This window comes from Aotus nancymaae, unplaced genomic scaffold, assembly GCF_030222135.1.
Source record: "Aotus nancymaae isolate 86718 unplaced genomic scaffold, 86718_ANA_hifiasm-v0.15.2.pri h1tg000010l, whole genome shotgun sequence".
Lineage (NCBI taxonomy): Eukaryota > Metazoa > Chordata > Mammalia > Primates > Aotidae > Aotus > Aotus nancymaae.
Genome location: NW_026988421.1, coordinates 62,112,040 through 62,137,979, shown reverse-complemented (window position 1 = coordinate 62,137,979; position 25,940 = coordinate 62,112,040). Strand labels below are relative to the sequence as shown.

The window sequence follows — 25,940 nt, the reverse complement described above, 5'->3', positions numbered from 1 at the left end:
GCAGTGTGAGGCCAGGCCGGGAAGGCACGGAATAGGTAGGGCCTCGAAGCCAAGTCATAAGAGAGGTGTGAGCTCCTTCTGCTCTCCAAAGCGATGAGTTCCCTCGCTGGAGAGCCTGGGCCTGGGCCAGGAAGCCAGAGGCTGCTGCTGGGGCTGCTGTAGGTGTAGGGGGGCTTTGACTGGCCAGGAGCAGGCATGTGGGCTTGGGTGGACTGGGGGGTGGGCTGCTCAGGTCAGCTGGCATTAGGTCTCCATGGAGACTTACTGACCCTAAGACCCTGCATCTGGGGTCAACACAGCATCGCAGAGCTGGGCCCAGAGAGCTTGTGAGTCATTGTAGGGGAGCATCCAGCAATGTGGAGTTGAGACGTTCCCTGGGGCTCGCGGCTCATTTTCTTTGGTTTTTCAGCAGCACCAGGCTTCTTTGCCTCTTTGTTTCCCCAAGTGTGTGTTCTTTACACTGTTCCTAACAGGGAGACTCCAGCCAGCTATAAACTCCTGCAGGAAGTGTGGTTTCCTCCTCAAAGCCAGGCACTCCTGGAGGTGGGGAGGACTTCAGAGATGTGCCCAGGGCGAGCTCCACTGCTGCATGGCACTTGCGGGAAGCCTGTCTGCAGAGGGCTCCTGGCTGCTCACCAGCCACACCTTACCCTCCCCACAGGGCTCTCCAGGCAGCAGCTCCTGGTGGCTGCCAGAGAAAATGGGGCAGTTTTCTTTATTATCTCAGCAATTAGGGCAGGCAGGGCTTTATCTTTACCTCTAGCAACCGCCTGGTGCCAGAGGGGGCCACGCCTCAGCCTCAGCTCTATTCAGCACACCTTGGGGAGTGGTTTTCCTACTCCGAGGGTCCTACATTCCTGGTGGCTGGGGGTGGGTGTGGGCAGAGGGCATGGAGAAGCTAGTTTAAAGCAACTGAGTTCATGCTGATAGGCCAGGGTGCTGAGGACGGGGCAGGTCCCTCTGTTCCTCAGGCCATGCCATCACGCCTGCCGCTGCCCATGTGTAGTCAGGAGTCTTAGGCGGTATTTGGGAGTGGGAGGGGGGTGTGCCAGTAAACAGTGTATGTCAGGGCCCCAGAAGGACTTATTATTTTCTTGTGTTCTGGGAAGGGGGTGTCCCCTGGGCATGTTATGTTTCCAAAGTGGGGGAGCAAGGGAGCCGTCCTCAGAAAGACTGTTGGGGTCACAGCATGCTGTTCCTCCCCAACTTCCTACTTCGCTTCAGCCAGCTGGGTTTACTCCTTTTAATAGCTGATGTTACTTAGTGGACAAAAGAGAAAAGAAGAGGGGGGCCCAGGAATGTGCTGGGAGAGCTGGGCAGACATGGCAGCTTTGTGCGGTTGTGAGATGCAGAGGTTTTGGTTGTAGCCCAGGATTAGGCAGATCTAGTCTATCAGAAACACATTTTCTTTCTTTCTTTCTTTTTTTAAGATGGAGTCTCGCTCTGTCACCCAGGCTGGAGTACAGTGGCAGTATCTCCACTCACTGCCACATCCACCTCCCAGGTTCAAGTGATTCTCCTGCCCTAGCCTCCTGGGTAGCTGGAATTACAGGCACCTGCTACCACACCCAACAAATTTTTGTATTTTTAGTAGAGGCATGGTTTCACCATGTTGGCCAGGCTGGGCTCTAACTCCTGGCCACAGATGATCCACCCATCTTGTCCTCCCAAAGTGTTGGGATAGCAGGGCTGAGCCATGGCACCTGGCCAAAAACCAGGCCAGGTTTCTGGTTCCCTCAGTGCAGCCCACCACTGGAATAGTGGGGTTTGGGAGAGTCCATCTCCCCTGAGTTATGCACAGGGGCAGACCCCAATTGCAGATGATCAAGAGTTCCTACCTGATACCGAGGCAGTCACAAGATTGTGGCCTTCTACATTGGTCCTTAAGGGCGTCCCACCGCTGGAGTTACCTGGATGACCTCAGTGAAATAAACGCCAAACTCTGTGTGACCCCTGCATGCCTGCTTCTGGGCAGTGGGTCAGCCCTTCCAGGCAGGGCTAAGGAACCCAAGCGTCGTGGGCTTCAGCATCCTTAGTAGAATCCCAGAGATGGGATCACTGAGGTCAAAGGGCATTTTAAGGCTCTACTATGTACAGCAGAAGAACCACCCATCAGAGACCAACCAACTGACAGAGCTGGAAAAAATAAGTTAAATTCCCTTTGAAGGAGTTGGGGCAGCCTGGAGATGTACTGCTGCTGTGCCAGCAGGAGAGCACCTCTTCCATCCTGTATCTTAACCACCCCTGGAAACCAGCAGACCTCCACAGAGGACATACCTGGAGCACCAGGACAGTGTGGCTCTGAGCCTCTGGTACCTCTGTCCTCCAGGGCCCAAGCTAACACTTCCTGCAACCCTGTGAGGCAGAAGACTTTGCAGTTTCCCTTCACATCCTTCTTCCAAGCTCTATGTGCAGCTTTCCTTTGCTCCCAGCTCTGCGGTTCAGACATTTCCATACCTGTCTCTGCCCTTCTTGCCCATTCCCAGGCATCTCTCTAGTTGCTGTTGATGTCTTTGCCGCACCCACAGAATTCTAAGGCTTCATTTGAAAAATGTATCCTATTTACTTATTTATTTTTGATTAGGCAGTAGATGTACACAATACAATATGTTAAGGATTGAAAGGATAGTAGGGAAAAATAATTCTGCTTTTCTGCTTCTATCCCTAGACATCCAAGTACATGTGCAGAGATGACCTCCGTTACCTGTTCTAGAGATATTCCATGCCTATGTAAATATAAATATACTTAGTAACAGTAACATTTATAATATACCACCATGAATAGGTACTATTGTAAGCAAAGAAAGCGTAAGTAACAAGTAACTTGCCCAAAGTCACACAGCAAGAAAAAAGAGCTACCTTAGTCTTTTTTTTGAAAACAGGTCTCCTTCTGTTACCCAGGCTGGAATGCAGTGGTACAATCTCAGCTCACCAGCCTCTGCCTCCTGGGCTCGAGTGATCTTCCTACCTGAGGCTCCAAACTAGCTGGGACTACACCACACACCATCACACCCAGCTAATTTTTTGTATTAGTTGTAGGAACAGGGTCTTGCCATGTTGCCCAGACTGATCTTGAACTCTAGACTCAAGTGATCTGCCTGTCTTGGCCTCCCAAAGTGTTGGGATTACAGATGTAAGCCACTGCACCTGGCCTGCCTTAGTCTTTTTACCGAGGCGCAATGTTTAGTACTTGTCTTAGTTTGTCTCAGACCTAGGTAAAAGTGCTTTTTCACCCTTTCCCCTTGTCCACCCCCAAGGAGTGACTGTGGCATCTGGAAATGCCCTCTGACCTCTGTGGGCAGCAGCTGTCTCTATGTGAAGTCTCCTCAGCACTGAGCATGGGTGGTTGGAAGGACACTACCCACCTGACCATCTGACTCTGCCCAGGTGGGGAGTCCGTGCACTCAGGGACTGTGATTGCTCATTGACGCAGGGTCAGAGCCGAGGTGCTGATTGAGCTTTGGTGGGCAGGTATTTTTGGAGCTGGCACATTCCTTCGTGCATAGGGGACAGCCAGCCTTGTCTGTCCCCTAATGGGATTGGCAGTTTCTCTCTCGGCTGGTGTTAATCTAAAGCCTCTGAGTCAGCCTTGGCAGTTTTCCAAGATAAGGATGGTACAGGAAGTAATAAGTGGAACTTGGGGAAGAAGAGGTCCATTTAACAGACAGCGGAAACCACAGTTCAGGAGGTGTAATCAATAAGGAAATGTCATGATAGGGGCTGCTCTCAGGCTGGGTACAGCCTTGGGAATGGAATGGAGTGGGGTCTTTTTCCAGAGTCCCGGTCCATCCTAGGAGCCCTGGTTGTTCCACTCTGATCCCTGGTCTGAGTGCAGGAAGAATCTTTGGAACCCCTAATGCAGTCTTCTGGGAGCAGAGGACCTCAACCCTCTCTGTCCAGAAGAGGGGGAAGTGAGACCTTGGGCAGGTGGCCTGGGTGCTGTGACTCCAGGGGTGAGAAGCAAAGCCAGACGTGGCTGTGGCTGTGTTAGGTTGGAAGCCCAACACCCTGGCTGATCCGGTGGCTAGGGCTTCGGCCACACTTTTGTTCTTCCTCTGAACTGGAAGCAATACAGAAAACCTTAAGTGCCCAGTATGGGGCCATATAAGAGATAAAAAGAAAGCCAAGGCATCAGCAGCCTTGCTGGCCCCAGTTGGCCTTTGTGGGCCTCAGTTTCCCTATCTGAGAAATGAGGAAACATCTACTACATTGTGATTTTGTGTGGTTGGAAATAATGCATATAAAGTGTCCTGTGTAGGGTTTGGTGCATGCAAGTGTCTTGATGAACGATGCTTCTGATATGGTGATGGTGAAGACACTGGGAGGCTTAGTTGTAGACATGAGAGGTCACTGGCCAAGTAGTCAGGAAGATGGTCCGGTCATAGGAATCTGTCTCTCCACAAGGAATTTCAGTGCGAACAGAACTGGAGAGATCCCCAAGTCTACGCCTTCACAGATGGGGACCCTGAGGCTCAGAAGGGAGAAGTGGCTTTTCTGATCTGCCTCCAGGCAGATGCAGGGCGAGACCTCAGTTCAGGGTCCCTGGGTCCCCAGTCAGGCTCTTTGCCATGGAAGCAGGTGGTGTGGTCACCTGCTTCTCACCTAATGCTGAGAGGCTGTTTTTAACTGGTTGTATATATATGTATACCCCACCTTACAGCACAGAGGATTTGTGGAGCTTGTGAAGCAGGAAGCTTGGATAGAGCAGTGGACACCATGGTGGGAGCAGAAGCAACTCAGAGACCCCTCTGGGTCATGGCTTCTGAGAAGTGAAGCTGGATGTCTGGGGAGAGAACTTGCTCTCTTGCCGGCCCATCCCACATCAGGATGCATACCCCATTCTGTCCAATTCAAGGCCTTTTTCTGGAATGCTTCCTTCCCATGGTGCTCAGATTTGCTATCTTGAGATTTACTGTAACAATTTTGGTGGAATTTGGCACATACATCGACATTCATAAAGCCCTAGGGGTTGGGCAAGAGGGTTACTGACAGGGGTGGGACATCCATCTCTAGGAACCTGCTCTCTTTGCCTTCCCCTGGGGAGGGGGCCTAGAAGCAGCTCCATGGTTTGGGTCCCACTCACAACCTACCAGGTTTATTATAAACAATTTTATTCTCATAAATTTGACAGCTTAGAAGAAATGGACCATGTTCTTGAAAACCACAAACCACTAAAATTCAGCCAAGATGAAATAGACAACCTGAATAGACCTATGACAATTAAATAAGTGAAATTCATAAACAAAAAATCCCAAAGAAGAAATCTCCAAGCCCAGATGATTGCATTGGAGAATTCTACCAAACATTTAAAATGAGAATTAACATCAATTTTTACACAGCCTCTTCCAGAAAAATAGAAGGGAAGGGCACACTTCCCAACCCATGCTATGAAGCTTATATTACTCTGATATCAAATGTAGACAAAGACAGTACAAAAAATATGGAAAAAAAATTACAGACCAATATCTCCCATGAACATAGGTGGGAAGATTCTCAGCAAAATATTACCTGTCAAATTCAGCAATGTATAAAAAGAATATAAGACATGTGCAAGTGGGATTTACCAATTATTCAGGTGTGCAAGGCTGGGTCCAACTTTAAAAATCAGTCAATATATCTATTATATAAAAAGGCTAGGCTGGGTGTGATGACTCACGCCTGTGATCCTAGCACTTTGAGCTGAGGCTGGTGGATTGCCTGAGCTCAGGAGTTCAAGACAAGCCTGGGCAACATGAGGAAATCCTGTCTCTACTAAAATACAAAAAATTAGCCGGGCATAGTGATGGTGTGCGCCTGTAATCCTGGCTACTCGGGAGGCTGAGGCAGGAGAATTGCTTGAACCTGGGAGGAGGAGGTTGCAGTGAACCAAGATTGCACCACTGCACTCCAGTCTGGATGACAGACTGAGACTCTGTCTCAGAAAAAGCTAAAGAAGAAGAATCATACGATCATATCATTTGACAAAGAAAAAGCATTTGACAGATTTCAGCTCTCAGCACACTAGGCATACAGGGTAACTACTTTTCAACTTGGTAAGGAGCATCTTCAAAAACCCTACGGCTAACATCCAACTTAATGATGAAAGGCTTTCTCCCAGGCTGGGAACAAGGCAGGGATGCTCACTCTCATCCTCAAAGTTCTAACCACTGCAGTAAAACAACAACAACAAGAAGATAGCTCTTCCCTGGGCTTTTGGCAGAACTGGTTTTTTCACCCTGACCTCAAACACCTTCTTAGCATTCTGAAATAACCTTCTTTTCTTGTTTACTATTTCTCCCTGCACTTGTCTGTAAGCTTGTCAAGGGAGGACTCTAGTCTGTGTCATAAGCTATGATTTCCCGCTGTCTAGCAGTGCCTGCCCTGTGGTAGGTGCTGAGTCATATTTGCTGTGTAAGTGGAGGCTGTTTTGGCATCACCGGCTCTGACTTCCTGCAGGCCGTGTGTTAGAGCTGCACTGACCCTCTCTTATTTTCCCTTTTGATTCCTGCTTTCATGTTGGCTTTCAATTTTGTTTCTCCTAGGGTTCCATAATCCAGGCACCAAGTGTCATGGGTCTTGTGTCTCTAACGGAGTCTCGCTCTCACTCTGTCACCCAAGCTGGAGTGCAGTGGTGCAATCTTGGCTCCCTGCAGCCTTCACCTCCCGGGTTCAAGTGATTCTTCTGCCTCAGCCACCCAAGTAGCTGGGATTACAAGTGCGTGCCACCAGGCCTGGCTAATTTTTGTATTTTTAGTAGAGACAGAGTTTCGCCATGTTGCGCAGGCTAGTCTTGAACTCCTGGCCCCAAGTGATCCACCCACCTTGGCATCCCAAAGTGCTGCGATTACGGGGATTACAAGCATGAGCCACTGTGCCTGGCCTTGTTGAGTGTATTAAATTTTCAAAGATTACCCTTTTCTGGCCGGGCGTGGTGGGTCATGCCTGTAATCCTAGCACTTTGGAAGGATAGACTCAGGCCTGAATTGGTTTAATAAAAGGCCATTAAAATTTTTTGAACATGTCAAAAAATTGGGGATAACAAAATCAACCCAGAGGAGATTCTCCCTCCCACCCTCTGGTAGTTATCCTGGTGGCTCTGACGAGCTGTGGGGTCTGGCCCTATAGCATGAGAGCCTGGGCCAGCAGCCTCTGAGATCCCCCAAGTAAATGTGTTGTGCGTCTGTGACACTGGCTGTGTTTATCAGCTTCCTGATGCTTGGTGCTTCAAGCTTAGAGAAATGAACTAAATAAGAACCAAATAGCCAGAGAAAGTGGGCCGTGTTCTCAGCGAAGAACAAAGGTCAGTTCTCAGCGAAGAACAAAGGTCAGTTCCAGGGAAGTGGCTTCTGAGTGACTCTATAAGGCAGCTGCCTCCTGCCTGGAATGTGCTTTTCCCCCAACTCCAGACTGGTATAAAATTCACCTAGGGCCCAGATTCCTCATCTGGCAACAGTGTTCAGAGAGAATTAACTAACATTATTTTCGTGGAATGCAGTAACAACTATTTCCTTCCTTCCTTCCTTCCTTCCTGTCTCCTTCCTTCCTTTCTTTCTTTCTTTCTTTCTTTCTTTCTTTCTTTCTTTCTTTCTTTCTTTCTTTCTCTCTCTCTCTCTTTCTTTTCTTCCTTCCTTTCTTCTTTCTTTCTTCTTTTTCTCCCCCGCTCCCTTCCTCCCCACCTTCTCTCTTTCTTTCTTTCTTCTGTTGATGGAACCTTGGGTTTTGACGTCCCTGAAGATGGAAAAATGGAAGGTAGTCTAGGTCCCCTGCACTATCTATTTGCCTCCTGAGGAGAGAAGAGTCATTATATTTGCTGAGTCACATATTTGCTGAGTGACACAAGGGGCCTCTTGTAGGGACAAAGATAAATCAGATGCAGTTCCTACCTCCCCAGAACCCCAGTGTGCTGGAGCAGGGGACTTGCAGTGGGGCTGGAACCCAGGTGTGTGTGTGTGTGTGTGTGTGTGTGTGTGTGTGTGTGTGTGTGTGTACAAAGAGGCACTGGGAAGCGAGGCAAGGGCTCAGCTTTCACTGTAGGGATACCTGGGAGGGGCTGTGGGGAGCTCAGAGCATCTGCGTTCATTATGGTGCTGTGGAAGAGCAGGGGTGGAGCACTGAGGGAGGGGCAGGGCCAGCTGCAAAATTGGTGGGGCACAGAGAAAAATGATTCCAGAAATCAGGGGTCGTTTTTCTAAAAGTTACATAGGAAGCTTTTTCCTTTCTTTTACAGTCTCTCTCAGCATGTCATGGTGACTTTCATTTACTATTTCATATTTACTACTTTTGAAGATCAACACTTAGCATGAATTTTACCATTTATCTTTATGTTGTGCAATGCCAGTTTTAAGTGCAGTTATCAGAGCATTTAAATCATATGTAGAATCATGAAATTATGTAACTCATATTTTGTGGCTTATTTTCTCCTGAGTAGTCCAGAAGGACAAACTCAAACCAGACTCAGGAAGGTTGGAAGGTGGAAAGGAGGAAGGACAGACGGCCCAGGGGCCCCGTCCATGTTGCAGGGCACCCGTGCAAGCACCCTCAGACCTGACAGCTGCTAGGTTTCTGCTCTTAGCAGATGCTAGAATGGCTGCCTTCTACCCTAGCCTGGGGTGATCTGAGGAAGCTGAGCCAGGTCTTCTCTTTCTAAGAGTCCACCACCCTCAGCCATGGTAGGCAGGCAACTCCAAGGCTCTTAAAACCTGTGCATCAGGACCTGCTCAGTACCTAGGTCCGGAGTGGGTAAGAGGCTCATTCCTGCTAAGCCCCAGGGACCCTAGGTGAGGAGAAGGAGAGCTGCTGCCTGCCTGCTCCACCCTGAGACATGTGGGACACATGTCTGACTCTGACCCTCCGTGCTGAGGTGAAGGCCTGCAGTGCCATGGCAGAGCAGGGATAAGGAGGGGCGGCCAGGTGGGACAGCAGGCCACCATCCTGGGGAGGCAGTAGGAGGTCGGCTCATGTGTGAGCTCAGACTCCATGACTCTAGCTCCACTGACAAAACACAGGTTCAAGGATAATATTGTTAAGACTTTCAAGACGGCTATCCAGGTTATTCCACCCCAAGTGTGGGGCCTTTCTGAGCATGAGACCCTGTGTGAATGCACTGGCCCATGCCCACAAAGCCAGCCCTGGGGAGAAGAACTGGGAGACGTTCTTCAGGTTACTCAGCATTTCTGGGTGTCAGTTTCCCTTGGGTCAGACAGGATGGGGAGAGAGGCACTGTAAGGCCACACATGGATTGGGCTGGGCAGCCTCCGGGGCCTCACCTCCACATCTCCCTGGCATGGTGCTTCACTCGTGTTCACAGACTTAATCCTCCCACAGTCCTGGAGACAGGCATTCTGATGTTAGTTCCTTTCTACAGGTGAGACGATGTCCTTTCTGCGGGGATTAAATAACATCCTAAGGAAGACCAGTGAAAGTAGGGGGCACAGCTGGTGTGCACCCAAGCATGGGGACTCCAGGTCCTCCTCCCATCAGTCCTGGGCTGTGCTTCTCCGCCACCTGCCGCCCTTGCTTCCTGTCCCCCAGCTCTCCTCCCTGCACAGGGCCCTGTGGGCACCTGGCTTCTCTCACTAGATTGAGGCATCTCAGCTTCAGCCCACACTATGTCCAGCCCCATCTCTTGGCACTGCCTCAGCTGGGTTCCCAGCAGAGGGACTCCCCCGGCCCAGCTGCCTTCCCACGCAGGTCTCTGCACAGTTCACTGGCCAGTCTTCAGAGCAGCTGCTATCGGAGCAGGAACCCCCCATGTTGGGTCAGCTGTGATTGGCCAGGAGAGAAGGGGCACATGACACTGAAAGAATGTGACTGCCCCTGGCGGCCCCCTGAGCAGGGAGGGCCATGGAGAGTGGTGTCCCCTAAATGGAGTGTGGGGAGCCCTGAGTGGGAAAGGCTTCCCATCCTGACCTGCCCCATCAGGGCCTGGAGTCGAGGCTTTGTATGAGGGAGGAGCCAGCACCTCCTGACCCCTCACTGAGGCCCAGGCTTCTGCTGGGAGAGCCTTCCATTCCAAAACCAGCAGCAGGTGACCTCAGCTGAAGTGACAGGTGGCAGGCCCTAGGCAGTGGTAGGAGGGTGACCCCTCCTCTAGTGCAAATAAACATGGAATCAGCACTGTGCAGGGCTCTATCTGTGGCTTAGGGCTTCCTCTATGCCCTCCTGGCCCAGGCAGGGTGACAGCCACAGCCGGCAGTCCCTGTGGGCTCGGGTGGCCCCCTCCTCATCCTGTTCTTTCTCCTTCCCTGCATGTGGCAGAGCTCCGTCTGGAGGGAAACTTCCTGCACCGCCTCCCCAGTGAGGTCAGTGCCCTGCAGCACCTCAAGGCCATTGACCTGTCCCGGAACCAGTTCCAGGACTTCCCTGAGCCACTCACTGCCCTGCCAGCGCTGGAGACCATCAACCTGGAGGAGAACGAGATCATAGGTGAGTGGGCCTGGCCCACTCGGCCCTGGGCTGTTGTGCTTGTACAAGGTGCTCATGGGGCACAGGGCTCTGGAGTCGACCTTCACAGGTGGGAGGGGAAGCTTGGGCTGTCTGTCCCACATGCCTGAGCAAAGGGCCTGGGGCCTGGGAAGGTAGACATTTTGAGGCACTGTCGCCTACCTGTTGCTGGGTGGGACACTGGCTTTTCCTGGCAGGTGGATGGCCTCGGCTTTCACCACTGTGCAGCTCTAAACTAGCTGGGCCACTAGGGGCCACAAGCCCTCCCTCTCTGGGACTCTCCTGCCAGCCTAGGTGGTCTCAGACCCTTCGGCTCTGGCCCTCTGTGTGCTTTCTCCTCCCCAAGTCCCCTGCCTTCACCGAGACCTCTTCACAGGGGTGAGCAGGGCCCACTAGAGACTACCACATTCAGCTCAGCCACTCTGTGCCTTCCAGGACAAACACGCTGCTCCCTGTCGGCCCAGCCCACCAGGGCTCTCACTACCAGGGAACCAGGGGTCTGATAGGTGCCTTCTGCAAACAGCAGACCCCAGGAGGGTGGGTTCTGTTGAGGTCAGGAAGCGGCCCCTCCTTCCTGTTGCAGCAATGATGTACCTCCTGTCTCATCAGGACCTCAGAGAGCCGAGCCTCAGCTCCAGCTAGTGGTCCCACCTGCCCAGAGAACCTGGGCACTGGGCGGGGTCTCTGTGTGCCCCCGCTCCTGCAGCGCCTTCCTTCGGTGGCTCCGCCCCAGTTCACCCTCTCTCACATGACCTCTAATGTGGATGCTGTTCTAATGCCAGTGATATTCATAATAAACCCCTTCAGTTATGCTTTCATTTTGACAAGCCCTTTTATAGTCATTATCCCATTTGATGAAAAGCAACAGCCTCCTAGTAGTTTGGACCCAGCTACTGGGGCATGGCCTGCCTCATGTGGAGGCAAGTGCCCATCTGTCAGGGGTGCTGCAGGCAGGACTCTGGCCCTGGCTGGGTGGGAGGCAGGGCCAGCTGACCTTTGAGGTTCTGGGTCTTTTCTTAGACAGATGAATCAACCAAGGACCAAACACATCATGAGAGAACATCGGGTTGCATAATGAGACTCATAGTGCCAGGACAGGTATGTGATTCCAGAACAGCCCTGTGCCCAGGATGGACTTCTCTTGCCTGGACTCTGGGGAGCCCCTGGAGGTGGGCTCTGGTTCAGTCTTGGGTTCCCAAGACCAGAGTCCTCAAGCAGCTTGCCCCTGGATTGGCTCCTGGGTCACTGGGGCTTCTGAGCAGTCTTTAAGCAGAAGGAGCCTGTCCAGAAGTGCCTTGGACTGCACGGCTCTCCCTGCTGCGCTGTACTGCTCACCCAGGGCCTCGCTTCTGAGCCCTTTGCCTCCTGCATTCCTGGCCAGGCCTTTCTTGCCTGGGTCCTTCCTTTCCTGTCTCTATTCATTTTGACCCTTCCTGATGCCTTCACTTCCTTCTGCTGCTCATCCAAATGGGGCAGTAACTGAGCAAGACCAGAGCTGGGTGTGTAGCTGGTAGACAGGTGGTTCTCACCAGCATTGGCCGTGGCTTCCCCACATCCTAACTGTGGCCTTGGAAGGTTCACAGCAGCTGTGTGAGTCTCAGCGCCCTCTCATCTTTCAAATGAAGCTTGTCCCCCACCCCTAGAAGGTGGTTTGAGATAGGAAGGTGGCTTTTCTGCAGGTAGGGGAGCAAGTCAAGTGGGTACCTATGTCAGCTGCAGTCCAAGAAGGGACTTGTACCAAAGTGGGCAGGAAGGGTGGCCCAGATCTCCTGGTCCTTCGCCTTCTAAAAGGTTGACAATATTTCTTAGCAGGCACAGCCACAGAGCAAAGATCGGCTGTTTTGGCTCCTCTTGCAAAGATATACCCCCACTTTTCTGAAGAACGATAATAATAATTTCTACATGTGGAAGCATCTTACGTCTTACCGAGAATGGTCATGTGTAGTCCCACATCCACAGGATGATGGTCTCCCTTTGACACAGGTAGAAACTGATGCTCTAAGCCTTCATGGCCAAGTGCCTGTCACACACCTGGCCAGGTAAGACACATCAGCGACTGGGCTGTGTTTCCCAGTCAGTTCAGCCCCAGACAGAGCCCCTGCTGCCCGGCCTCGGCCAGGCCTGGGTGATACGGAGTTGCCAGGGGCTGCCCCTGTCCAGGAGGGGCTCCTGGATAACCCCAAGTCAGCTGCTCCTGAAAAAGCTTGACTGATCCCAGGGCTCTGTCCAATACAGGAGGCCTTGGTGGTTCTTCTCCTGCCCCCGATCTGGAGAGGGGCATATGGAGGCAGCCACTGTTCCCTTGCTGGTGTCTCCCTGCTTCTATTCGCTACTGCTCCCAGATCCATCCAAGTTACTTGGGTGGCTTCTCAACTCCCAAACTGGCAGGAGGGCCAGGCCACAGCCTTCATCCCCAGGCTGGAGGGAGGTGAGAACGAAAGGGCCTGCAGGAGGAAGGAGGGGCTGCGGTTACAATGAAGAAGGTAGGGCTGCAGGGTCTTCCATTAGGGAAATAGCTCTGCACTCTTCGCTGCTTGTAGCTGAGCTCCTGCAGCACCTCACTGGGATAGTTATAGAAGTTTATGGTGCCTTCAGAGTGGCTTATTTTTTCCTTTCAGAATGCTTAGAGGGTGGTGGAAAAATAAATCAAAATTTCTATGAGAAATCAATTCAAGATTATTAAAGTAGCCTTTAAAGTTTTAGTAAGTAGAGAACAGGCAGCTCTGAAACAAGCCCCCAAGTGAACTATAAGGACAGCCACCCTAAAGGGACCTCCCCCAAAGTGGCCCCAGCCTGGCGCTGGAAAGACCTGGGGGCTCTCAGCATCCAGGCAGCTGCCAGGATCAACTCAGTCATCCTCTTGTTTCCAAATAGAGCTGCCACCTGATCTTCCTCCACCCTCTGAGCCATTCTCAGGGAGAGAAGGAGAGAGGCGTGGGATCTCAACAGGGCATGCAGGCTGAGAGGGATAAGATTACTCTGCTCTCTGATGCCAACCACTGGGAGGTAGTACCTGACCTTGGTGCTCACAGGTAGCTAAATGCCCTCAGGTCAGGTCTGCATGGCACTTGGATGCCCTTGTTTCTACCTGGATCACACAGCCCTCTGGTCTACATGTTTGACCCTTCTCTGCCCTCCTCACCTCTGCCAGCATCGGGCCTGGTATATGGCATACAGCAGGTGCTCAGCTGTGTAGGAGCATCATGTAGAGCAGGAATTCCAAAGCCTTGAAGCTCCTCTGAAATAACTGAGACATGATAGGGCAGAGTTTTCAAGTTGCATACTATAACCTGCTGGTGAGTTGTTAAGTCAGTGGGTGAAGACCAGCAATTTTTTAATGCAATAAAATAGAAAATGTCAGAGTACAATATCACATATAAAATGGTAATTACTATGTTGTAGCTTTTAATTTCACTTTCATCACATATAAAATGGTAATTACTATGTTGGAACTTTTAATTTCAGTTTTACTATGTGCATGCACAGATATAGATAGATAGATGATAGATAGATAGAGATATACTGGGACGTGATGAAAAATGGTTATTTTTTACTCTTAGTCATGATGAAAAATTACTGAAAACTACTCCTATGAGTTGTCCTGCAGAGATTTGGGAGTCTGTTCTCAGCCACATCAGCCACCTGTCCTCCCCAGCTCATGCCCCAACCACATTATCAGACTTCCTCCTCTCGTCCCTCCCCTTCACCCACCCTGCATGGCCCATGTTTTCAGTCTGGAAGTCTTTTCTCATGTCTTACATTTTCTCTGCCTGTGACCAAATCCTGAGTCTGGGCCTGGTTCAGGTGAAAGGGAAGCAGAGTGGGTCAAGGGCCCTCTCCCTCTCCCAGCTGACTCCCTGGCAGACACACAGCTGCAGGTGTCTCCCACCCAGAGGAGAGGCTTCCAGGGTCCTTGGTGACTGGCCTGCCAGGACACAGATGTTTAGACACTCCCAGGAGGGAGGAAAGTGTTTGTAACTTAGATTATTTGTTCAGACAACAGGCATTTATAAGTTTCTGGAAAATGAGATAGTTCCTGTATTTTTCAAATCAGAAAGTGGCGTATGGAAGTTTTTAAGTATTTATAAATAAGACCACCTGGGAAATGTCATCTCTGGAGAAGGAGGGGCTACGGAGATGCAAGTCTCGACCTCAGGTTGCTTACAGATATTAGTGTCAGCAAACACTAGACGGCTAGATAGCACCTGGCCACAGGTGTAGGGGAGGGCTGATGTACTGTGGAGAGCTAGGGAGAGGACTCTCAGTGGGAGGGAGGGTGGCTGTCCTTGTGTCCTTATGGGAGGGTTTCTAAGGAGATGGATGTGAACGATGACATGGGGACGTGATGGGTGGAGACGGTGAGCTCGCTCACCCCAGTAGCCAACACGTGTGGCTTGAACGTAGCCACACACGTGGATGCAGGGGCATTAGGGCCTCGCCACTGTCTCACCACCAGTACTTGGTGCTGCATAGCCATTCAGTCCTGGATCATGTGGGGTGGAAGACAAAAATCACGTATTTGAGAGACGATTTTGCCAAGTAAGAGACTATTATTTCAGTTAAGCTGGAATTTTAACTTTCTGTAACCCTCAGTTCTCTGGGTTTTTTTGTTTTGTTTTGTTTTGTTTTTCTCTATGCACCTACTGATCCAGAGAGCACAAGAGATTAGAGGAAAACAAGTCTTTTGTTAAGAATTTAAGCTGGGCGTGGTGGCTCATGCCTGGAATCCCAGCACTTTGGCAGGCCAGGGTGGGAGAATTGCTGGAGCCCAGAGGTTGAGACCAGTCTGGGCAACATGACGAAACCCCATCTCTACAAAAAAATACAAAAATTAGCTGGGCGTGGTAGTGTGAACCTGTAGTTCCAGCTACTTGGGAGGCTGAGGTGGGAGAATCAATTGAGCCTGGGAGGTTGAGGTTGCAGTGAGCCGTGATTGTACCACTGCACTCCAGCCTGGGCCACAGAGTGAGACCCTGTCTCAAAAAACAGAAACAAATAAAACAGAATTGATTACATAGAGTAACAACACTTTTTTTTTTCCTTTGAGATGGGGTCTTGCTCTGTCACACAACCTGGAGTGCAGTGGCATGATCTTGGCTCACTGCAACCTCGACTTCCCAGGCTCAAGTGATCCTCAGCCTCTCAAGTAGCTGGAACCACAGGTGCACACCTCCATGCCTGGCTAATTTTTGTATTTTTGGTAGAGATGGGTTTTTGCCATGTTGCCCAGGCTGGTTTCAAATCCCTGAGCTCAAGTGACCCACCTGCCTCGACCTCCCAAAATGCTGGGATTACAGGCATGAGCCACTGTGCCTGGCCAATAGCACTTTTTTTTTTTTTTGAGACAGAGTTTCGCTCTTGTTACCCAGGCTGTAGTGCAATGGCATGATCTCGGCTCACCGCAACCTCCGCCTCCTGGGTTCAGGCAATTCTCCTGCCTCAGCCTCCTGAGTAGCTGGGATTACAGGTACGCACCACTGTGCCCAGCTAATTTTTTGTATTTTTAGTAGAAACAGGGTTTCACCATGTTGACCAGGATGGTCTCGATCTCTTGACCTCGTGATCCATCTGCCTCGGCCTCCCAAAGTGCTGGGATTACAGGCGTGAGCCACCGCGCCCGGCCAATAGCACTTTTAAGACGAAAAGTATCTGTGTCACATAGGATGCTTTGGGCTGCATTTACTTAATTCTGCCCTTGTCCTGTTTCACCTCTTACTATCCCTGCTGATATTTCTCAAAGTGTGGTCCCAGGACCAGCAATAACAGCACCGCTAAAAAAACTGGTTAGCGATGTACATTCTCTGGCCTTGCCCCAGACCTAGATCAGAAACTCTGGGCAGGGGGCAGCAGTCTGTTGTACTACCCGCCCCCATACCCCTTGCCTTCTGATTCACATGCATGCTGAAGCCTGAGAAGCTCTGCCTGGGCTCTCGATTCTCAAAGTGTCATCCATAGGTCAGCAGCATGGGCATCCTAGAAGCCTATTAGAGATGCAGAACCTTAGGTTTCACTTCACATCTCCTGAGTCAGAATCTGCCCCTGAGCAAGAACACCAGGTGATTTGTTTGTATAATAAGTCTTCATTTAATGAGCACTGTGCCAAGGCCTGGCCTGCTACCCATCCTGTAGATGCACCAACCCTCAGTAGAATAGGGTCAGCCGGAACTAGGGAATCTTGGCCAAAACAAGTGCTTCTGGACCCAAAGCTCTGTCTCCTGCCAGACAGGACAGTGGCATAGTGGGAGGCTTTAGACCTCCCAGCTTGCCAGGGAGGGTGCCTTGACCTGCCAGTGCCAGATGCCCTCAGCACTTCCTCTGGGCTCACAAGGCAGATGGAACCATGGTCACAAAAGGCTTCTCAGTGTCCCCCAGCACTGCCTACCTGTCTTCAGCTTGGATGACACAGAGAAGGAGACCCCTGACTGGGCCTGGGGACTCATGCCTGTAATCCCAGCAGTTTGTGAGGCCAAGGCAGGAGGATCGCTTGAGGCCAGGAGTGCGAAACCAGCCTGAGCAACATAATGAAGCCCCAATCTCTCCAAAAAAAAAAAATTAAAAACAATTAGCCAGGCATGGTGGCACATACCTGTAGTCCAAGCTACTCAGGAGACTGAGGCAAGAGGAGTGCTTGAGCCAGGAGTTCAAGGCTGCAATGAAGTATGATTGTATCACTGTACTCCAGTCTGGGTGACAGAGGGAGACCCTGTCTCAACAACAACAAAAAAGAAAAAAGAAAGGGAGACTCCCATGGTGATAGCAGAAGCAGAGCAGAAGCCAGGGCTCACTCTTACACCTGCTTCTGCTTCTCTCCTGATGACCTGTGGCCCCCTACAGGATAGCAAGCCTCTGAGTCAAACTCCGCTCAACCTGACCACTTTCCACATTCAACCTGTCCTCCTTTGCCTGTCCTCCCTCCCTTAACCTCCCTTTCTCAGAGTTTTGTAGCAAGAAAGGCAAACGTCTGAAGCCCCACACACATCATTAGCGTGAGCAGGCCTCCTCTCTGCGAGCTTCCATTTCCTCATCTGCAGAGTGGGGAGGACAGTGCCACCCGCTGGAATCAGTCTGGAGGCAGTGTCACTGTGATCACCTCCTGCCGCTCAACCCACCTGGAGTCCTGACCACATGCTGCCTGCTCAGTCCTCGCCGTCTAACCCACAGGGCCACTTGTTGCATATACTTCTTGCACACACCCAGGGGCCAGGACAGAGGAAGCAGAGGGCACTGTTCAGAGGTGTAATGGAGGCTAACCAATGGCTACAGGGTCCAGGGCCAGGGGCAGGTGGCCAGGGAAGGTTTGCTGCAGTTGGCCTTCTGGAACACTCTGAGCGGCCAGCCCCCAGCAGAGTTGTGTCATGCCTTCCCTGGTCCCCCAGAGCTGACCCCAACCTTCCTTCTCCTCATGCACACACTTGGAAGAATGCTGCTCTGTCATTTCAGGTCTCAGTCTTGGGTCCCATTGTGACTCACAGAGAGGGGACAAATAATTTCTGCAGAGAAGGGAGCTGACAGGTGAGGAATCCCCACTTACCACTGTAAGGATGATGCAAAGGATGTTGCGAGGGGGGGCTGCAAATCTGTGTCTGAGTCCCACCTTCAGCACCATCTGTGTGAGGTCGATTAACTGGAAACAGAGACCTAGTTTCCTATCTGAAAAATAGGAAGATAGTCCTTCCCTATGTCCTCACAGCCCTCTCCAGAGGATAACATGAAATTAATGCACGCACCACATTTTATAAAGCATGAAGTCCTTCATGGACTTCCAGGAGATTGTTGACCCTCCCTCCATGTAAGTGTCTGCATATGTAAAGGGACCCCCTACATCCTGGTTGGGTAGATGATGATGACTAACCTTCCCATGCCTGATACCTCCTGGTTATAAAGCGCCTTCCCCCACTGTGTGTCCCCTAATCTCCCAGACACCTGATCAGGAAGTATAGGAAACAGAAACCATGCGGGCATTTTAAGTAAAAAGGGCTTCATGGGGACTTAGGTTCTTACAAAAGCCTGGACGGTGTTGGCAGTGGGTGAGGCTGGGCTGCCAATTGTCACTCTCAGAGTACCGCTGATGAGAGTGAGTTAGTCCCTCCATAGTCAGGAAGCGGAGAGCAGGAGGCCACAGTGGAACTGGTGAGCTCAAGTAATTCTGCAGGACTGCCAAGGAGGGATTGGGGGCCTGGACCCTGAGATGCTAAGGCAGAAACCCACCCCCTGCCCCCTCTGGGGCACTGACTGGCCAACCCTGACTGCAGGGGATCAAGAAAGTGTGGGTTTATGTTTCCAGCAAGTTGTTCAATCGCTTAGTGTCTCCATTTCCTTCTCTGGACAATACTGGATTAAATGAGAATACTGGATTAAGTGAGTCAGTCTATGCAGCGCACTGCGAACCATGCTGACGTGCAGTGAGCTCTCTGTATGGTGGTAGTTGTGCTGTAAGAATATAAGGGGTGGCTCAGACAAGGGCTTGCGGATATAATCATGGTCTGTTAGAGCTGGGCAAGACCTTGGTGAGTTGCCCAAGATCTCAGAGTGACCCTGGTGTATCATGGAAAGATTAGACACAGTAACTGGGCGGTATAGAATGGCAGGCCGGCTGCAAGGGACTGACAGTGCTGGGTGGCAGGGAGTCCTTCCTCCTTCCCTTGCTCCCTCTCTTCCTTACCACATCTGTAAACGGGATTTGAGATGGCCACTTAGTATCTAGAAGAGGGAGCAATCGTGATGCACAGCCTTCAAGCCTGGCAAGAATTTGACTAGGCAGGGGCCCTCTGGGCTGGCACATCTGGGAGGACAAAGTCAAACCCGTGGCACTCCTCTCCTGCGCCTGGATCTGGGGCTGCAAGCCCATCTGGAGGGATGCTGATTTGTTCCCTCCCTGGGCATGGAGTTTGGATTGCCCCCTGAGCACAGCCAGCTTCTCAGAGTCTGAGCCTTGCCTGGACTCCTGTGTGCTGTGTGTCACAAGCCCCATGAAAGGATGACTTGCCCTCCGAGGTGGTAGCTTCCTGCCTTCTGCCCCGCATGCCCTTGCTTGGTGTCTGCAGAGTTCTGAGTTGTGTTCATAGGCATCGAGCAGTAGAGGCAGGCATTGATTATGTTAGCAAGCACTTGGGAGGTAGTCATTAGACAAACAGTGCAGGGAGCGCTTGCCAGCTCTGCAGCCTCACCGAGGGAGAGGCTGGGAGTAAACAAACAGGTGTCAAAGGCAATTAGGGCAAATTAGACATGGCCCCCAGACATGAGGGTTTTGGAAGCTGTTTGCAGCCTTTGCCCCACGTGTATGCACCTGCAGGGAGGTAGCAAGCCACACACTTGGTCTCTTCCCAGATGGCATTCTGTGTGCCAATCACTGTGTGGTGAAGCCTGGATGAACCAAAGCCACCAATTCTCCAGGCTGTTGTTGGTGCTCTGCTGCTAGCACACAGGTCAACAGCTAGAAGTTCTTTGACCCCTGTTTAAAACATAACAAAAAGGCCGGGCATGGTGGTTTATGCCTGTAATCTCAGCATTTTGGGAGGCTGAGGTGGGTGGATCACTTGAGGTCAGGAGTTTAAGACTGGCCTGGCCAACGTGGTGAAACCCTGTCTCTCTACTAAAAATATAAAAATTAGCCAGGTATGGTGGCAGATGCCTGTAATCCCAGCTACTCAGGAGGCTGAGGCAGGAAAATTTCTTGAACCCAGGAGGCAGAGGTTGCAGTTAGCCAAGATCACACCACTGCACTCCAGCCTGGGTGACAGAGCGACACTGTGTCTCAAAAATAAATAAACAAACACAATAAAAGGCTTCCTCCAGGCTCCACTTACTGCCACTCTCCACTACTGACTGTCCCTGTCTCTGTCCAGAGTGCTGGAGAGCCACCTAATGCCCTGGATCTCCAAGCCCAGCCTTGCAAGGATGCCTTCTCTAAGGAATAAAAGGCTTGTGTGGATATGGACATGGATATGTAACCATAATGGGTTTGTTTCCCGATGCACTCAGCAAGCCAGTATGCAGAGACACCGGGTTGCAGCAGAGAAAGAGGTTTAATCAAAAGGTCACTGAACGAAGGCATCAGAGGACACCTCAAATCTATTGCCCCAAGGAATTTGGAATTAGAGTTTTTAACAGTTTTGGAGTGGGCCAAAGTGTGGAGTTCATTGACTGGTGGAAGAGTGCAGGGTGAGGTCATGGGACAGGGAGAGGAAGCAGCTGTGCTTTCATGCTCATCCTGATCCTCTGTGGGGGCCTCCAAACTGGTTGCTAGAATTGGGGGTCTGAAAAACATCTTAAACTACCCTGCAGCAAAAAGTCATGATTCTAATGTTAGAGATCCTGTCCATAGGAACAACGGGGACGTGAATCGACTTGTAAACAGTCTTTGGACCCTAATGTCAGAAATCCTATCTACAGGAACAACTGGGATGCAAATGGTCGGGATCTCGTGCTGTGTGACTTTCAGCAACAAGGAAATGGGCCAAAGTACAGCACGATTAATGCTTAATTATAACTGTTTTTCAATCCAGAATGTGGCATGCAATTCTTGTCAGCCCTCTGGGGGCACTTTTGGATTCAGGCATTGAATGAAGGGAGACGTTCCTTCATTCACCAGTTGCTGTTTTTAACTAAGCGATTTACTTTGTGCTAGAGCTGAGCTGCAGTGAGCTGGAGACGCAAATAGAACAAACACACTACTTGCTCTCATGGAGCTCCTGGCATCGTCCCGTGCACTAGTGACCATTCGCTGCACACCCAGCTCTTCTCTAAGCACTTTTCAGGGATGCTTTTATTTAATCCTCATGACAACCATATGAGGCAGATACTATTTTTCTCTTGAGGTGAGAAAACTGAGGCACAGGGAGATTAAATAACTCGGCCAGGATCACTCCATCCAAGCCAGGGTTCCAACTCAAGCAGTCTCGCTACAGAGTCCCAGCTATTCAGGAAAGTGCTTTGCATGGGGAGAGATTTTTGCACATAGCTATATGGGTAGAAAGCCATAGGAACATTGTGGCTGAAGTGCACAACTTTGGAAGGAAGGAAACACCTTTGGGGTGGAGAGAACAGTATAAGGTAATGAGGCAGGTTTCCCCAGGCCAAGTAGGCAGTCAGCCCCGCTCCTGCTAGCTCCAGTCAACTCTGGAAGTCAGGGGCAGGGGCGGGGTGGCACCCAGAATGGAAGTGCTGTGTGAGCATTTTCACCAGATTCTCATTAATCTTCACCAAAAGGACCAGTGGTACCCAAACTAGCTGTGCATTCAAATCATCGAGCAGGCTTTTAAAACTCCGTATCCTGACCACACTCCATGCCAATTAAATCAGAGTCTCTGATGGTGGGATTTGGGCTTCATGGTTTTTTAAAGCTCTCAATGTAGTTGCCCAGTGGTTTCTTCTTGCCTACTGCCCAGGAAAGCCAATTCATTGAGAGCAGCAAGTTTTGCAACAAAGAAAGAGTTTAATAATCACAGGGCCAGCCAAGCCAGAGGATGGGAGAGAATTCTTAAATCAGCCTTCTTGAGAATTTAGAGGCTAGGATTTTTTAAGGATAGTTTGTTGGGCAGGGGGCTAGGGAATGGGGAATGCTGATTGGTTGGGTTGGGGATGAAGTCATAGGGGGTTGAAGCTGTCTTCTTGTGCTGAGTCAGTTCCTGGTTGGGGTCACAAGACCAGTTGAGCCAGTTTCTTAGTATGGGTTACTGGTTGAGATGGTTTGGCTGTGTTCTCACACAAATCTCATCTTGAATTGTCGCTTCCATAATTCCTATGTGTTGTGGGAGGGACCCAGTGGGAGATAATTGAATTATGGGGGGTGTTTTCCCCCATACTTTTCTCATGGTAATAAATAAGTCTCATGAGATCTGATGGTTTTATAAGGGGTTTCCCCTTTTACTTGGCTCTCATTCTCTCTTGCCTGCTACAAGGTAAGATGTGCCTTTCACCTTCCGCCATGATTGTGAGGCCTCCCCAGCCACATGGAACTGTGAGTTCATTAAACCTCTTTTTCTTTATAAATTACCCAACCTCTGGTGTATCTTCATCGGCAGCGTAAACACAGACTAATACGCTGGTCCAGGTGGTGCCAGCTGGTCCATCAGAATGCAGAGTCTGAGAGATAGTCCAAACACCAATCATAGGTTTTGCAGTTGTGATGTTATCTGTAGGAGCAGTTGGGGAGGTTAGGATTCTTGTGACCCCCAGCTCCATGACTTCAGAACCATAATTCTAACCTTGTGGCTAACTTAGTTTTACAAAGGTGGCCCCTGAGCAAGGACGGAGTTAGTTTTGGGAAAGGGCTGTTATTGTCTTTGTTTTAAGGTTAAGCTATAAACTAAATTCCTCCCATAGTTAGCTTGGCTTATGCTCAAGAATGATCAAGGACAGCTTGTGAGTTTACAATCAAGATGGAGTCAGCTATGTCAGATTTCTCTCCCTGTCGTAATTTTGTAGAGGCAGCTTTATTCAGATGATTCCAGTGTGCGGGCTAGATAGAACCACTGAACTAGACCAGAACTTCTGACAAACCTTCTGCCCCAGGTGAACACCACCAACTCCGAGGCAGGAAACATGGGCACATGAAGGGGACAACAAAGTTGTCATTCTTTTCTGAGGCTCTTCCCAGAGCACCTTAACCAAAGCAGAGGAACTAAGAGAGGCCTGAGAGCAGCCTGTGGGAGGGCACAGGCCTTCCAGTGGCCAGAGTGCAGGAGGGAGGAGGAGGGAGGATGCAGAGGACGAGGAGGATGAAGGTCAGGCATGGACCCAGCAGTTTCAGCTACTTATTTGGCTGTCTCCAGAGTGGTCGATAAGACTGAGTCATTTCTGCAGAAAACTGTTATGATCTGGCTTTGATTCCATGTCAGATCAGGGTGCAGGGGAGTCTTTGGAGGGAAAGGATGTGGCAGGTGGCCCCCTTGATGCTCATTAGCCCACCCTTGCTGGCCAACCTGGGGCACAGAGGAGGAATCAAAGCCAAGGGTTTTTCTCCTTTGCTTTTCTTTCCCTGCAGCTCATATTTAAGGAGAGAAAAATGTCTCTTAAGTTCATTAGTAGATTCTTAAAACAACCCCATGCTTCCTATCCTAACAATGGGAGTGTCTGCCATACTTTCTGCACCTCACTAACCCCATCCTCCCTGGAGAGCACCAATGGTCCCACCCCACAGATCATGAGGTGGAAGGACGGTCTTAAAGATGAAAGATTGAGGTTCAGAGACGTGAAGGGACTTGCCTGAGGGTGCACAGCTTAAAATGGCAGTGCCAAAATTAGGGCCTGAATCCCTATCCCTGTTCACCCTGTCAAATGGCCCTTCGTCAGCAGGGGACTCAGAAGTCCAGTCCACCCAGCAAGAACTCAGTCTGCAAGATTGTCAAGGCTGTGCAGTGTGCTCCTGGCTCTCTGAGGGCTGGAGCTGTTCTATTTCTGTTTGCTTCAGCACCACCCCTGCCAGGATGCCCAGTCCAGGGCCCTGTGGAGGTAGGGAAGGCTCAGCCCCTGCCCATCTGGCTCTGCCCAGCAGGGTGTGGTGTAGTGGTCTGAGAGGGGTGTGTGTGTGTGTGTGTGTGTGTGTGTGTGTGTGTGTGTGTGTGTGTGGTCCCGGAGCCTTCCTGCTGCAGCATGACCCCCCTGTCCCCTCCAGGTTGCCGCAGTCTGCTTGCTTGTCTCGTGGCATTTTGAGAGGGGTGTGCAGCTCGGCACAGCACAGCAGGGCGTCCTTGATCTTAGTTGTTTTTGTGTCCAGACACCAGAGCTGCCTTGAGGCTGAGATGTGGGGCCAGGGCTGACCTGGATTCTCCAGCAATGCTGGAATCAGAGGCCAGCCAGCTCTTCTGGTTACTTCTGTGCTAGGCGCTTACTGCCCCAACACTTACTTGGGTTCCGACCCCCTCCTTCTCGACACAGGATTCCACTCTGGGCACCACATTGGATGAGGAAAGCACTCAGGAGCCATCGTTTGTAATCATCCTGCTTCTCAGCCGGTCTCACTAATATGAGACAAGTTTACCTGTCAATAGCACTAACAATTAGCAAGACGGGGGCAAGCTGACCTTGGGGAGGTAATTTTCTGTAAACACTGCCCATTCTGCTTCTATTATTACTGATTAAACTTCCCACAGACATAGATGGGAGTCCAGGGTGGCTGTCTGCGGTGGGAGGAGGGCCAGACAGGGCATGGTTTCATTCTGCTTGAGGTTTTTGTCCTGCCACAGGCCACTGAGTCCTTGACTTTAGTCCCCACCTAAGACATGAGGCCTTGCAACAGAAGCCTATACACTTGGGGGCCATGGGAAAGGTAAAGGAACATTCCTCTGCCTTCATAAAAGGATTATAGAATCTCACATTCCTACATTCTACAGTCATAGTCTAAAAGAGATGAAGTAACCCCAGAATGCCCTGTAGACTCAAAGACTGTCTTTATTTGGAATAGTAGAATGTTGGAGGCTGGTTGCAGTGGCTCACACCTGTAATCCCAGCACTTTAGGAGGCTGAGGCAGGTGGATCACTTGAGGTCAGGAGTTTGAAACCAGCCTGGCCAACATGGTGAATCCCCGTCTCTACTAAAAATGCAAAAATTAGCCAGCTGTGGTGGCATGCGTCTGTAATTCCAGCTACTTGGGAGGCTGAGGCAGAAGAGTCTCTTGAACCTGGGAGGTAGAGGTTGCAGTGAGCCAAGATCATGCCACTGCACTCCAGCCTGGGCAGCAGAGCAAGACCCTGTCTCAAAAAAAAAAAAAAGAAAGAAAGTGGAACATTAAAAACAACCTGAATGTCCAACAACAGGAACAGGAGCCAAAGTGGTACATCCATCCCATGGACTACGATGCAGCCATAGAAAGTCACCAATTTGTAACCTGAAAAGATATTTACAGTGTGTCATGAAGAACAGCATGTCATGACACGCTATCTGGAGGCCATTTGGAGATATATATGTGTGTGAGTATATATGTATATGTACACTAACACATTAAACAGTGGGGAAGGCCATATCCAAGACATTAACAGTGATTCATTCTAGATTGGTGGGACGTGATGAGTTTGCTTTTGCTCATCAATATCTTTGCATTTTCTAAATTAGATTACTAGTGCCAAAAGGGAAGATTAGGATAAGTATCTTATCATAGCCTTGGTCCACAGAGGCCTGGCCCTAACTGACAAATGTGCACAGAATGCGTGAGGCCGGGGAATGGGCTCCAACTCTTGAGTGTAGCTGTGGTCACTGAGTTGATTAAGCAGCGTTGATGGTGGATCTGTTGTGTGGTCAGCTCAGGGTGGTCTCAGCCTGAAGGGACTCATGGTCTAGTTCAAAAGGTTAGACATTCATTCATCCAACAGATATGGAGCACCCCATGGGCACTGTGCTTGGTGGCACATTTACAGGAGTGAACAGATATATTCACAGGATGCGGAGCATGGTGCATGATACGAGTGTGGTAGAAAGAAAGTGTTCACAGACTTTGGAGGGGAATGAAGGGGAGTGGCAAAGGAAGCAGCCCTTGAGCTGGGGTTTGGGGAGCAGCAGGATGCAGTGAGTGGTGATGGGA

The 25,940-nt window shown here is 50.5% G+C and overlaps 1 protein-coding gene across 3 annotated transcripts in view; it reads left to right on the top strand.

The window, feature by feature from the left end:
* The window catches only part of LRRC20 (leucine rich repeat containing 20), a 76,052-nt gene that overhangs the window by 37,913 nt on the left and 12,199 nt on the right, over positions 1-25,940 (top strand). For all 3 annotated transcript variants that reach the window (XM_012460316.2, XM_012460317.2, XM_012460318.3), the window contains exon 4: positions 10,237-10,404. In XM_012460316.2, the coding sequence (XP_012315739.1) occupies positions 10,237-10,404 (168 nt within the window). The remainder of the gene's footprint in view (positions 1-10,236; positions 10,405-25,940) is intronic.